Source organism: Dama dama, chromosome 3, assembly GCF_033118175.1.
Source record: "Dama dama isolate Ldn47 chromosome 3, ASM3311817v1, whole genome shotgun sequence".
NCBI classification, from domain to species: Eukaryota; Metazoa; Chordata; class Mammalia; order Artiodactyla; family Cervidae; genus Dama; species Dama dama.
The window spans coordinates 36,327,494-36,341,200 of NC_083683.1; the positions used below are offsets into that span (position 1 = coordinate 36,327,494).

General features: G+C 38.4%; 1 protein-coding gene and 1 non-coding gene across 3 annotated transcripts in view; one reads left to right on the top strand and one right to left on the bottom strand.

The window, feature by feature from the left end:
• The window catches only part of ATP2B1 (ATPase plasma membrane Ca2+ transporting 1), a 121,156-nt gene that overhangs the window by 46,272 nt on the left and 61,177 nt on the right, over nt 1-13,707 (bottom strand). For both annotated transcript variants that reach the window (XM_061125634.1, XM_061125633.1), the window contains exon 3: nt 4,859-5,056. In XM_061125634.1, coding sequence (XP_060981617.1) covers nt 4,859-5,056 — 198 coding nt within the window. The remainder of the gene's footprint in view (nt 1-4,858; nt 5,057-13,707) is intronic.
• On the top strand, nt 9,437-9,543 carry LOC133049481 (U6 spliceosomal RNA). Its single transcript, XR_009691335.1, has one exon. It is a non-coding gene; the product is annotated as a U6 spliceosomal RNA (small nuclear RNA).

The window sequence follows — 13,707 nt, forward strand, 5'->3', positions numbered from 1 at the left end:
GGCAACTGAGGATAGTATATGAAGAATTCAGTTAATAAAACACAAATAGTTAATTTCAGATATTGTAAATGGCACGAAGAAAATAAAATATGATGATGTGTTATCAAATGAAAAAGAAGGCTAATCATGGTTAAGTGAACAGAGGCCCTTCTAAAGGGTCCATGACATTTGATCCAGGAGCCAAATGATACAAGGGAGCTAGCTGTGTAGATTTAAGGGATGAGAACTGCAGGGAGAGATTAAAGTCAGCATAAAAGGGTTTAGAAGAAGACAAGAGGAGGGAAAAGAGAAACCTCAAAACTGCAGGGTCAGTAATGGTGAAAAAAGAACAAGGACAGTGCTCTTTTTGGATCTTGGGCTGTAGTCTATTTGTGAATGTAAAATCAGTTCAGTGGCTTATGACCAAACTTTGAGAAATAAAACAGAACAAAACAGAGAAGATATACATGTAATAAAGATAAGTATTGTTTTCTGAAAGCTTATTTTGGTTATTTATAAACTCACATGATGAAACATGTTCTATGTTCCTATGTAAAGTTAATTCTTACTGAGGGTTGAGCTAAACTCTCTGAAAGTCAATGGTTCTCTTAGGACATTCGGAACAGGAAAAGGATTATTCACAAGGAAATAAGAAGGAAACATTAACACTAGAAATCATTAACCCATATTCCAGAATAGTGAGAATAACTGAAGAGAGGAGTTGAGGTGCAAGGGTGCTGAATAAAGATGAATTGGTGAGAGGTATGTAGGACAGACGAAGAAAGAGAAGACAGAAATTGGAGAAAAATCAACTGGGGTGAAACGGAAGGGATGATGTGAACAATCATTAAAAATATCCCTGTGAACATCAGTAGGATTCAGTGATCAATGGGTATAAAGTATGTTCTCCAAAAGAGATGGCAGGATGGTCTACTGAATGTGCCAGCCTAGCCATTCAAATACTAAAACTTCTATTTTGATTATTTTCAAGCTGAACAAATAACCATGTATCACTGCATGCAATAACTAAGTGAATCTATGGTTGATAACATTTTAAATAGCAGAAGCTGTAAAGACAGCTGATCCTTACTTATGCCCCTGCCCAGAAGACAGGAGATTTGTTTTCTGAGTCAGATAAAGCAAATCTGAATTCAAGAACAGAGAAAGGCTGAAATACTATATTGACCACTTTACTGACCACTTTCACCCACTTGGAGGCAGTGCTAAAATGTAATCTTCCAAATAAAGCACTGCAGTGGGCTTTGCTCTTACCAGTTAAAAACATAACGATGCAGGACTTTACAAGAGTGCGTAAAAACAATAGTCTGACATCAGAAGATGAAATTTACCAGTCATATTTCAACACAAGCTTTTACATAACTGGTGGAAGTATCATGGTCTAAGTATCATGATTTAGTGAGTGCACTAAAATTTTCTACTTGGATTTGCCTAACATTATGAGTTTTTTCCTACCTGTGAGAGACATTAAAACCAAGTTCTGAAAGAAAACAAACTTAAGACCCAAATCAGGCCAAATCAAGATTATAAAATATAATAATGTACACTCAATCATGCTATCAATAACGATGTTTTATGGCTACTAAATATAAAAATTTAAAACTTTCATCTTTTAAACCTATTTTTGTATATGTTTTAAAATGCTCACATTATATATAGCTTTAAATATATACAAAACATAAATGAATCATTGGGAGACATGTACTCAGACCTTTTCTTTATAGGGTAAATAACCAAAAAAGTTTAAAGACAGAGAAACTGAGGTTAAAGGAAAGGAATTGTGAGAGAATTATTTAATTTTCAGTTTTAAATCTCACAAGCACATGTATTTATAACTAAACTACTGAGTATTTCTAAAGAGAGCAGTTAGTGACATATTTCATTTATATATAGTTCCACTTTATATCACACAAAGTTAGAATGATCAAGAAGTAGACAGTAGTAAAGTATTTCTAGAAATTGAATACTTTTCCTACTGATGACCATTACAAAGTTTTAAGGGAGCTGCAGGGAAAGATTAATCTCTAAAATCAAAGTCAGGAAAGGATTGTGGTTTACCAGTTATACATGGAAAAAAGAAAAAGTAATAATGTTTTCAGTAAAGTCCGAGTATAAATAAAGTAATAAAAACCGATTTTACTAAAGGTGCTCCCTTGTAAATATGTTCACCTGAGAGGTACTTACCATCTGAATTCAGCCTATGCTATATCACAGGGCAAATACGCCATTCTCAAATCCCCTATGTGATTCTTGGGTCATATATGAAGTGTATATATGACTAACGTAAAAAAGCAGTTCTCAAAGTATTGTTCAGGAACTCCAGGGGGATCCTCAAGGTCAAAACTGTTTTTACAATAATACTAAGATGCTCTTTGTCTCATATTTCATGAATGTACAGTGAAACTTTCCAAAAACTCCATGAGCTAAAAAACAACACAATGACTGCAGAAGCTGATGAGAATCCAGTTATCTTCAATTAAGCCAGACATTAACTAGACACAATGAAATTAAAAATACCACTACGCTTCATTGTCTCATTTTAAACTTCATCATTAATTATAGTAAGTATAATTATATGCTAACAATGTTTATTATTTTAAAATGCACTGATATTTTCTAATTTTTCAGTTTTAATTTAGAATATAGTAAATACCTACCGCTATAACTCACATGACCAAAGCCTCTTTGGAGTCCTCAGTACTTTGAGAGTGTAAAAGGGTTCCGAGACCAAGAGTCTGAGAACCACTAGTTGTATGGACTGCAGATTTCTGGGTTACAGTGGTTATTTTCATACCAAACAGCACTAGTAAGAAATTTTGATGATCTGGAGTTCTATGACTATAGATTTATAATTACTGGATTTCCTTTTAGGCAAGTCACCACTTCTTAAGTGTTAAATATGATGAAAAGATACATGAAATACACTGAAAAGCGTATTTTTTTTTAAGTGCAAACACTAAATAACTTTTACCACGGAGCAAATACATCTTTATATTGTTTATCAAGACCTTCTGGTAGATCTTGAGTCTCTTTAAATGGCCCTAAAACACCAACAACTCTAGATTATCTTCTCAGTTGGATTAACACCAGTTATCTCCTTAAGCAAATTTGAAAAAGGGCCTGTCACTACGTTGTACAAATGAAGCAGGCTGAATTCCAAGATGTGTCCAGATTCTGTGAATTAAAAAAACCCACTCCCACTGAAAACATTTTTCTTCAGTTTTCTTATAGTCCTGGGGAAAAATTTTTACAAGTAAAAAGTTTTTGATAATCTGCTAACTCACTTAAGGCTAGAACACCAATTCCCAGCATTTTAAAATGACAGCTGGGTAAACCAAGCAGTGAAGAATTTTAGCTGTATGTTGCTAAACATGGTATCACCTCCTTTTCCAGATAAACAGACACACACACACTTACATATCCTCACGCCTACCCACTTGTGCACACACGCACATACATGAGCACCATTAGTGACAACTAAAAAAAAATTTTTTTAATCTCAGAGGACATATATATCTCAAAACGGTACAGCAGTAATCTCTAAACAGTGGGATTTTCAGTAAACATGATTTACTTTGAAACATCATTTTCCCTCTAATTTTTCAACAGCAAAGTATGTACCATTTATTCAACAAATAAAAGTTTTAAAAAATAATCTGGCTCAATATTGCCCAGAATATTGCCTAAATCCTCTTTTATCTACATCAGAGATTTTCACCCACAGGCACTTCTGCCCCCTTAAAGGATACTGGCTATCTTTGGAGATGTTTTGGCTTGCTTCAACTGGGCGATGGTACAATGAACAGATGACGATGAATGTTCCAGTGCAAAATGTCAACAGTGCTGCTCTGAGAACCCTGATCTACACAGACTTCAGCCTCAGGTGAATTTGCTTATTCTGTGACCAGCTGTCTCCTCCCACTACCCCCCCCCCCCAACCCCCAAGAAGTTCTCTCTCACTTGAGCTCTAGGCATACCTTTGAAGAATTAATTTAAATGATTACCTAAGCCAAGTTAGCAAATACTTATTAAAATTCTTCATAACTTGTAAGACAGAAGAATGAAGCTTTTGCAAACAAAAATATTTTGGTGAATCCTTCTCCTGATATATAAAATACCAATGGTTCACTCTATAGCTCCTTAAATATAGTGACCAAAACCCAAGCTAGATCTCCTGTCAGATATAGAAAGTACTGTCAGGAAAATCCATGTAAAATAATTTGCTCTAAAGAAAAAGAAGAAATTTAAAAAAGAAATGAAAGACATAGAAAGATAGGAGAAAAACAAAATCATCTGCAGCTACAGGTTAAAGCCAAGTTACCTACAGTAGAATACTTTGTAGTATAAACATTTCTAAGACAGTAAAGAAATTATCCAGATCATCCACATAACAGTAAAATATATACAATATTTAAAGAACTTGGAAAGTAATAGCCTGGGAAAAAGAATAAATTTTGCTTTTATAATGATTTTCCAAAAGATTTTTTTAAAAACCCCAAATTAAAAAATAATTATTTCACAACAGTGTTCTAAAGAACTTAAAAACCACCATGACACATAACACATCATATACATGCTTACCTCCTGGCCAGACACAGAGGATGCGTATGTGGGCAAGTTATTTAACCTCTGTGTCTCACTTGTAAAATGCAGATGACACTATCTATCTTACAGGGCTATTTGGAAAACTATCTGAGGTAATATATTTAAAGAACTATTAAAAAGCACTATTAGAATGATATCTAGCATACAGCAAACTTAATAAATGCTGGCCTGCTATTTTTATTATGTACTAAGTGAGCAAATGAGCTGAACTTCACATCACACATAACAGTCTTTTTTCCCCTACCAATTTACTTACGTGCATTATCCCCTTCTGGAGGTTGATAAAAAGAAAGGCCCAATGATACTATGGCTGCAATTTCTAATATAATTAAAGTGACATCTTGTAATGCTTCCCATACTAGCTGAAGAAAGGTTTTTGGCTTTTTAGGAGGTATAAAATTCTTTCCAAATACTGCTTCTCTTCTTTCTATATCTGCAGGGTTTCCACTTAAACCTAGTAAAAAAAGAAAGAAATTTTAGTGAATGATTTTACTACTTACAAATGAAAATATTTTATTTAAAACACAGTCATTCTCTACACTTTAGATTCATTACATTTAGACACAGTGCATAAGATCCTACCACAATGGTTTATTCCTGTGAGTTAGACTAACTGTACGTAATTTAAATCACCAAAAAACATGCGAAGTACTTGAAGAAAATATTTTAAGTAGACAACACAAGGCTGAATTAAGAAATTCCACTTTTCCCAACTGCTGGTTTTTGGTCATACTATCTATACCATCCACTAGACTGCTAGAAAACCAGAAATGATATGTTTGATAGTTTTAGATTGGGACTAAACATTTCTCTGATCTTTCCTTGTATTTTTCTTCCAAAAGTAGGGAAGTATAGAAAGATGTTCACTTGATTTACTTACAACATCTTAGTTAACAAGTGAAAGCTTTTTATTTTCACTCTTATTTGCTGAACAATGAAAAGTTCACCTATCACAAGCCTGAAAACTACTAAAAGTTCTAATTCAAGTGATAAAAAGATTTTTAAGTCACAAAAAATGGGAGACTTAGGATGACCTTTCCTTCAAGCTTGACTTTTAGGATTTATTTCCAATTGGAGAAACAGGTAGTGCTATTGACTGACTGTCACTGTTAAGGAAAAGATACATTTTGTAGGAAAAAAGATTTACTGCCTAGAGCATGAAATTAGCAAGCTATGAAGGTTAAGAGAAAGTTGCAGGATCAAATTTGCCTTTTCTTCACCTACCAAGTTACTCCTCCTCTAATTTCATCCTGATGATCCTGTCAAGCCTAGGTTCATCCCAATGAGCTACTGCAAAGGCTGTCCACACTCACATTATTAGGGAGGCAGGAAAACAAAAGCAGCAGTGATAAAGGACATTTCCCCAGTTTAAGAGCAATGAAGAAGGGGACAGAGATACTGGGATGACATGCCTTTTATCGGTATATATTTAAATCTATAATGAAGTAACCTCAACTCTTTGTTTTTTTGGCAAGAACCCCTTCTAGGAGAACAGCCAGGGAGGAAGATGGGGGCAGCAGATCACTGGAAAGCTCTCGGCTTGCTTTAGCTATGATTCTGGATGTGAGGCAGGCAGAGAGTAGAAAAGAGAGAACAAAGCAAGCTCACTGTTAGAATAAACCATGACAAATGTACATACAGATCCTTAAAGATTTACTTTGGTTTATCATTAATTATTTACTTGTTAAAGAAACCAAAAAGCTTCCAGAGAAGGTTGTCACTAGCAACTGTAACAAAGTCAGGTCCACCCTGGGCAGTGTGCAAAGCACTTCTGATGACAAAAGTCATCAACTGAAACCTTCCACAGGGCTCAAGGCTCTGAGGCAGAGTCAATGGAAAGGCAGACAGTGACTGGGGGAAAGGCAGTATGAGAGAGGAAACTCGCAAAGTGTGACTCAGATTTCACAAGCTGTTTCTTCAGGTGAGAGCAATCCCTTCACCAGTCCTGGCTGCAGAGAGTTAACAGCCATCCATGGTTTAACTGGGGGTTCACGGAATCAATGTAGTGAGGTTTTCCACAAAACAAAATGTATTTGTTTTAAAGAACTCTACTTTGAGATGTCCTGAAATTATGTGCTTACTGCTTTTCAAATTAAGCAGCCTTTCTTTTATGAAGCGATGATCACTAGATAGTGGGTAGGTTTGTTGTGTCTTCTATTTTAATGCCATTATAGCAAAAATAAAAGATGCTTGTTCCTCCCTGTGTCAGTCTCCTTTTTTTTCCCTAAGAAATATGTTTGAAGATATTAGTTCCATCAGTTTAACTCACCCTTAAGAGTCAACCATCAATTACATACAACACCTCAGTTTTAAATATCATCACTGTAACTATAAAAATAATTGATTAAATCTTAACTTATGTTGGTTGTAACAGGGGCTGATATTTTATGATAATGCTGAAAAGAACAGCGATGGAGCTAAAGATTGCTTTAAAATGTTATCTTGGAGGGAATACAGGAAGTAAAAAAGCAACTGATCCAAAGATTAGCATAATTCTTCTATGCTCCCAGCACACATCTAGAACACTGCACCGCCAAAGCTGTCTGGTTTAGGAATTAGAAGACCTAGGTTCCAGTTAACCTACTGAAATCTTGTGCGAGTCACTTACTCCTTTTGGGACTGGGGCTGGGAGAGGCAGAATTAATATTTATTGGTATAACCTAGATTGTTTGGGAGGACCAAAGAAGGTACCAAGTATATAAATCATAAACTACAGGGCAATAGTTAATTAAGTAAGGAGGAAGACAAGTTACAAACTGAACACTATAGGTTTTAACTCTATTTTGGGGACAACTGATTTCTATTAATTTAAAATAACAAACTTACGGAAGCTAGTTAAGAGTTTTGCCAACAACAGTCTGTCCCGCTCTCTGATATTTACTGAATATCTACTATGCCCAGGTACTGCTTTACTTTGCTGAGAAGTCAGGGTGAACAAAAAAGTCTTCCATTCAGCAAGCTTATACTATACTGGAGGGAAAGAGAGAGAGTTAATACAGAGAGAGGACTGGCATTTATTCTAAGTGCAATGGAAACCACTAGAAGGCTTTATAGGAGGGTAGAGATAACTAATCTCACTTAAACTGACTGAAGGACAAACTGAGGAGTATGTATGGGAGCAGAGGAAAAGACCAGCTGGGAGACCACTCGTCTCTCCAGCACAAAAGGAGAGATGGTGGTGGTTGGCTCTGGGTTCCAAAAACGGAGGCAGAGCCCCTGAATCTTCCAGGCATCTTGTAAGGAAGTCAGATAGAACTTGCTGAAGGACTGGATGAGGATGAAAGAAAAAAAAAAAAAAGGAAGGGTAAAGCACGATACCTAGATTCTTTTTTGCCCATGCACCTAAATGGATGGAAGATAGAGACATTTACCAAGGTAAGGCAGGCTTTGGGAACAGTAGAACTGGGTGGAAAAAGGGAGGCAGGAGTTCACAGTTCTGCTTTACAGGTTTAAACACGACATGCCCATTAAAGAAACAGGTGGAAATGTCTAGTAGATAGCTGGTTATCCATATTCAGAACTCGGAGAGATCTGAGCCAGAGAATCTCACTATACAGATGATTCTGCAGCCATGGGCCTAATGGCAGCCCCTGGAAAGCTAGAGTACATTGACAAGAAGGAATCCAGACTGAGGTTGGAGCCTTGGAGCACTCCAACATCTGATGGTCACAGAGGGTTCTCAAAACAACCAAAGGCAACTGAGAAGAAATCGGGGGACACACACACACAGACACAGGTTCATGGAGTACTACAGAAAGGCAGCTTTTAAAAAGATGATGTGGCCGATCATATCAAATAGTGTCACAAAGGTGGAATGAAATGAAGAAAGACTGGACAACTGGCCTTCACTAGATGGGGGCTGAAGACTTTGATAGGGAAGCTTCAAGAGGTGGTATGGAAGCAAGTCTGGGAATGAGGTAAGTGGAAACAATGAGCATAGGTAACTTCCAGGCATGTGATGCAATAACAAGAAATAAAGCAATCAAGGTAAAAACATAGTAAAGGTAAAATAAAATGGCAACCCACCTCTGTAGTCTTGCCTGGAAAATCCCATGGGCAGAGGAGCCTGGCGGGCTACATAGCTCATGGGGTTGCAAAGAGCTGGACACGACTGAGCCCACACGCACACAAAGGCAAAATACAGCACGACGGCCTTTAGTGTTATATTTACCTTTACTGCTCTACTTCTTTATTTTGCTCCTTATTTCAAAATGGATAAATAAAACCATTCTGCTTTTTAAAAGATGAGTGACAGATATTAAGGCAAGCTATTTAGCAGCGGAAATGACCGTCCACACTGGTGACACAGGAGACACAGACTAGTTAATCTAGAGCTCCCCTCTGAAGAAGCCGGGGGAGATGGAATCCAGGGCATGGGTGTCAGGCTGCTACAGGTATAGGAAGACATTTCCACTGGGAGGAGGGAGAAAAACAATGTTTGTGGGTAAGAGAAAGGTAAGCCCTGTTGAAATGGGTAATGAGACTACACGGTCCTAGCTTTAAAAACAGATGAGATATGGTATCAAATCATTTAGAAAAAATTACAGATGAACAGAATGAGAACTGTTCTGCCTGGACCTATTGGCTCCATAGATTGTGGTGGAGCAGCAATGAGGCCAAGGCATTGATCTTCCAATGGCCCAGTTAGCTTCACAAAGAGGAGACAGATTCGAAAATAGATTAAAAAACCATCAAAAGTAGCCTCAGACTTAATGCTTTTGGGGTCTGGACCCACCATTCTATGAATAGATAATGGCTCAAGAATACTGTCTTTATATCTGAAAGAGACAGCTTATGGGAAAAAATGCAAACGCTATCAAGATACTGATGTTTTGTGCTTGCTTCGGCAGCACATATACTAAAATTGGAACGATACAGAGAAGATTAGCATGGCCCCTGCGCAAGGATGACACGCAAATTCGTGAAGCGTTCCATATTTTAAGGAAAAAAAAAAAAAGAAAGAAAGGAAAAAAAAAGATACTGATGTTTTACCAAAAAATGTAGCCTTCCAACTGCTGAGGCTAATAAAACTATGTCTCAATTTAGAAAATGAAGAGGAAAGAGCACTGAAATGGTGGATTTAACTGCAAATCATGGCTAATACAAAGCACATCCTAATCTCAAATTTTCCACTTGAGATTATGCCAGCATTTGTGAGTATGTTCTGTCTGTGGAACAGCGACACCTTCTTTTTAGTGAGGGTCACAGGAAAACACAGCTTCCCAAGTGGGGCAGTGGTCAAGAATCGCCTGCCAATGCAAGAGATGCAGGTTAGATCCCTGAGTCGGGAAGATCCCCTAGAGGAGGAAATGGCACCCCCCTCCGGTATTCTTGCCTGGGAAATCCCATGGACACAGTAGCCTGGTGGGCTACAGTCCACAGGGTCGCAAAGAGTTGGGCACAACTCAGTGACTAAACAGCGGCAACACAGGAAAAGATGCAGATCAAGAAAGCATGTGAAGATCTGTGTCAATTCTTTTTGAAAAACAGATCAATCATCATATTCTCAATTTCAAAAAAGGAGACGCCCCTCAAATTTAAGTGAATCACTATCTGAAGTGAAACTCAGGCTTTGTTCCTGAATGCCAACCGCAGGCCAGATAAGGAGAGGCACAAACATCCCCAGGGAAATGAGTCAGGCGGGATGCCTTTCTCCGGCACTTGCCTTCAAGGAACTCGCAGTTTGGTGGGGCAGACCGACAAGCAATCAGTTAATCACAACCCAGAGTGTTAAGTAGTAATGATGGGGGTGGTGAGGTTGTTAACGGAAGCCAGCAAAAGGAACTGGAATCCAAATTTAGGGAGTTGGGGTGGATAAGGGAAATATAAGATACCAAACCTGAGATCTCAGAAATGATTAAGAGACAGTCACAGGAAGGGTGAGGTAGCATGTTTAAGGTGAAGAGATCACAAGACCGGCAATAAGAATGAGCTTGGCACAACAGTATTTCAGAAAACTGAAAATTTTGCTAGGCCTCAAACACTGAGGAGGAGACAAGAGATGAGATGAAGTAAGCAGGAGCCAGACCCCAGAGAAATTTGTTAAGCTACGGGAGAAGTCTGAACTTCCTTCTAAGAGCAAGTGCAAAACCACTGTCAGCTTTCAGCAGGAAAGTGACAGGCAGTGCGGAGGGAGACGGGACAAACACTGGTTAGTGTGTTGGTACCTGGATTATGCAAGAGAAAGGCAGCAGCCTCAACCAGGGCGGGGGAAGGTACAGAAGCAGATACCCTTGAGTTTAGAGGCAGGAGTCATGGAATTTGCCTGTTGTGTCGACCCAATGAGTAAGAATAGGTGAAAGATTCCTATCGAAGTCAAGTCTACCTAGCAAGATGAGTGACAGTTTCATCAGAGAGGGGAAATGGGGAAGTATGCTTTCTGAAGGGAAAGTCTGGAGAGGCTGGGAAAATGAAGATGTCTACTAGCAACTGAGCTTTTGGCCCCAAAGCCTGAGAGAAAAGCCTGGACTGGAGCCACAGATGCCGGAGTCAGATGGAAAGTCTTAGAAGCAGAGAGCGTCACCCAAGGAGAAGGCAGAGATGAAGAGGCGAGTGCCCCATGATCGGAAACCCAAGGCCTGCCAACATGGGAAGGAAAGCACAGGAGGCGGATGAAAGTGGTCAGACAGGAAAAAGCAAACCTTGAGAGTATAATGTTATGAAAGCAGAAGAGAAGGCTTTGAGAAGGAAATATTATATTAAAAAAATTGAACCTGAAAAAACAATACGATGCTGCTTCAGACTCTATCGAGTACAACTTTACAAAATAATGTATATCCTACAAGATTTGAGAAGGAGTCAGTATTGCAATTCAACAAACTCATAAGCAATGAAAACTGGTAACCAGAGCAAGTATTAAATGTATAATTCTCTATATTTTTTAACTGGGGTATGCAATTATCAGAGCAGGAATAAATTTCTAGGGCAAGGTCACACAGAGTCATCAATAGAACCCCCTCACTGGTAACTGTATGCAAGAATCGGAACATACGTGGCTGGCATGTCACCACCATGCAAATCCTTGTCAAACGCCTAAAATCACTGTGCCGACTGCGTATCACCAAACACATACATCAGGGAATCACTGTCTTCCTGCAGCGGTCTGTGAGTCAATAATGATTTATTCTGGGCAAAGGCTGCCTCCTTTAGAGAGTTAGAACACATTTCCATGTGTGAATGCCCGCTTTGTTACATTACATCCTGAAGACATGGCCCAAGAACAAGGTGACCAACAGCCTCATTACCAGCACGTGCAAACAGAAACTGCCATCTGAAACATTATGGAGACATCAGTCAGCCAGGGACAACTGCTGCTGGCATCCTGCTTCCTACCAGACGCTACTTTTGTTTCTCTCTACCACTGTTTCCTTTCCTTAGTTCCTTTTTTTTCCCCTTTGTTCTCTTCTAATTTTAGCAACTACCACTAGAAAGCATGGTGTCTCTTCTTGCTTTCCTACCCTTTATAAATTCACAAAGCCACGCCTCTTACAGAATACCATTCAGTACCTAATTTTTATGAGTTCATTTTTATCCTTTGCTTAATACAGTGCTATGAATAAGAAATGATACCAAGGGCTGAGATCTGCATTCTGCAAATCTTACTATTAGAGTCTATTCTACCATCTGATAAAAAATATACTATAAAGATAACACAAGGAACACATTAAAATGGAAAAGATACCAAAAGCTAGTGTAAAAATAAAAAGATCATGAGAGAAGGTTTAGAATAGGAAATGAGAAAGTTAATGTAAGGAAACAGTAATGATACAGAAGAACAAAACTGTAATGACAATACAACTGTCATTAGGTTATTTTGTTATAAGGTTGTTTTGGCATAAAAGTTCTTTCTTGGAGTCTAGGGACTGTAAGCTAGGTGCTTGGTAACAGATTAAACTAAAAATATGAATAAGTCACAATTCCAGTTTACCTTGAAATTTATAGTTATAATTCTTTTAAGAGTGAAGATGATCAATAAGAACCACTAGTCCATGGGGTCGCAAAGAGTCGGACACAACTGAGCGACTGAACTGAAGAAATTTTTAATATGAAAATCACATCTGGCTTCAAACACTTCCTACTGATCAGTACATGAACGGTAAGGTTCAAACTGAGTCAAGCACTAGTCTGCTAGAAACCAAGCAGTGAGTTAGCAGGCCAAATGAGAAAGCACAGAAATGCAACTTCCTAAGTAGGGCATATTTTAAACACTAACTGATAAACCCCCCCCCCCCCTTTTTTTTTCACTATGCAATTCTTGTCATCAAAAAAATACTACTGTGAAGAGAGAACACAGGCACTCCATTCTCAGTATCTCAACTCCTTTGCACGCTGAATGAGGTAAGCTTTTGTAACAGGCTACACTATAGCAGTTAAAAGCATGTTCTCCATAGCTAGAATGTCTAGGTTTGAGACCTTCCTCTTGGGCTTAAAGGCTCCTGTAGGACTTCAGCAAAGCTGCGTAGCCTTTCTGTGCTGTGGGTCCTTGGGCTGTACATTGGATAGGGTTGTTGTGAGGAAAGTGTTTCTCAGTGCTAACTACCAGTGTGGCACAAAAAGCATTGTGTTGTTCTCAACATCTTTAACTGCTCCTCCAGACTTTTGAACAATCTAAGATCTACATCCCTACTGTTTCTGATTTTTCTTCTCCATTTTTCTCTTAGGCATATGTCACTAACATACCACACATCTCATTCCCCACCCCCCACATCTCATTTATTTGTCCTGTGAACTTGTCTCCCAAGTGGAAAATTAAGGCAGGCAGTTTTGTTTTCTTCATTGATGTATGCCCAGAGGGCTTCTCAGGTAGTGTCAGTGGTAAAGAACTGTACTGGTTCGATCCCTGAGTTGGGAAGATCCCCTGGAGAAAGAAAACAGCAAGCCACTCCAGTATTCTTGCCTGGAGAATCCCATGCACAGAGGAGCCTGGCCAGCTACGGTCCACAGTGTCACAAAGAGTTTGACAAGACTGAAGTGACTTAGCATGCATGCACATGCTCAGAGCCTAGAAAAGTGACAATCAGATAAAAGATACCCAATGAACACAATAAATCAATTCTAAAACACACATATTCTTACCTTGTATTAACATCTCTGAAATTGGAATGT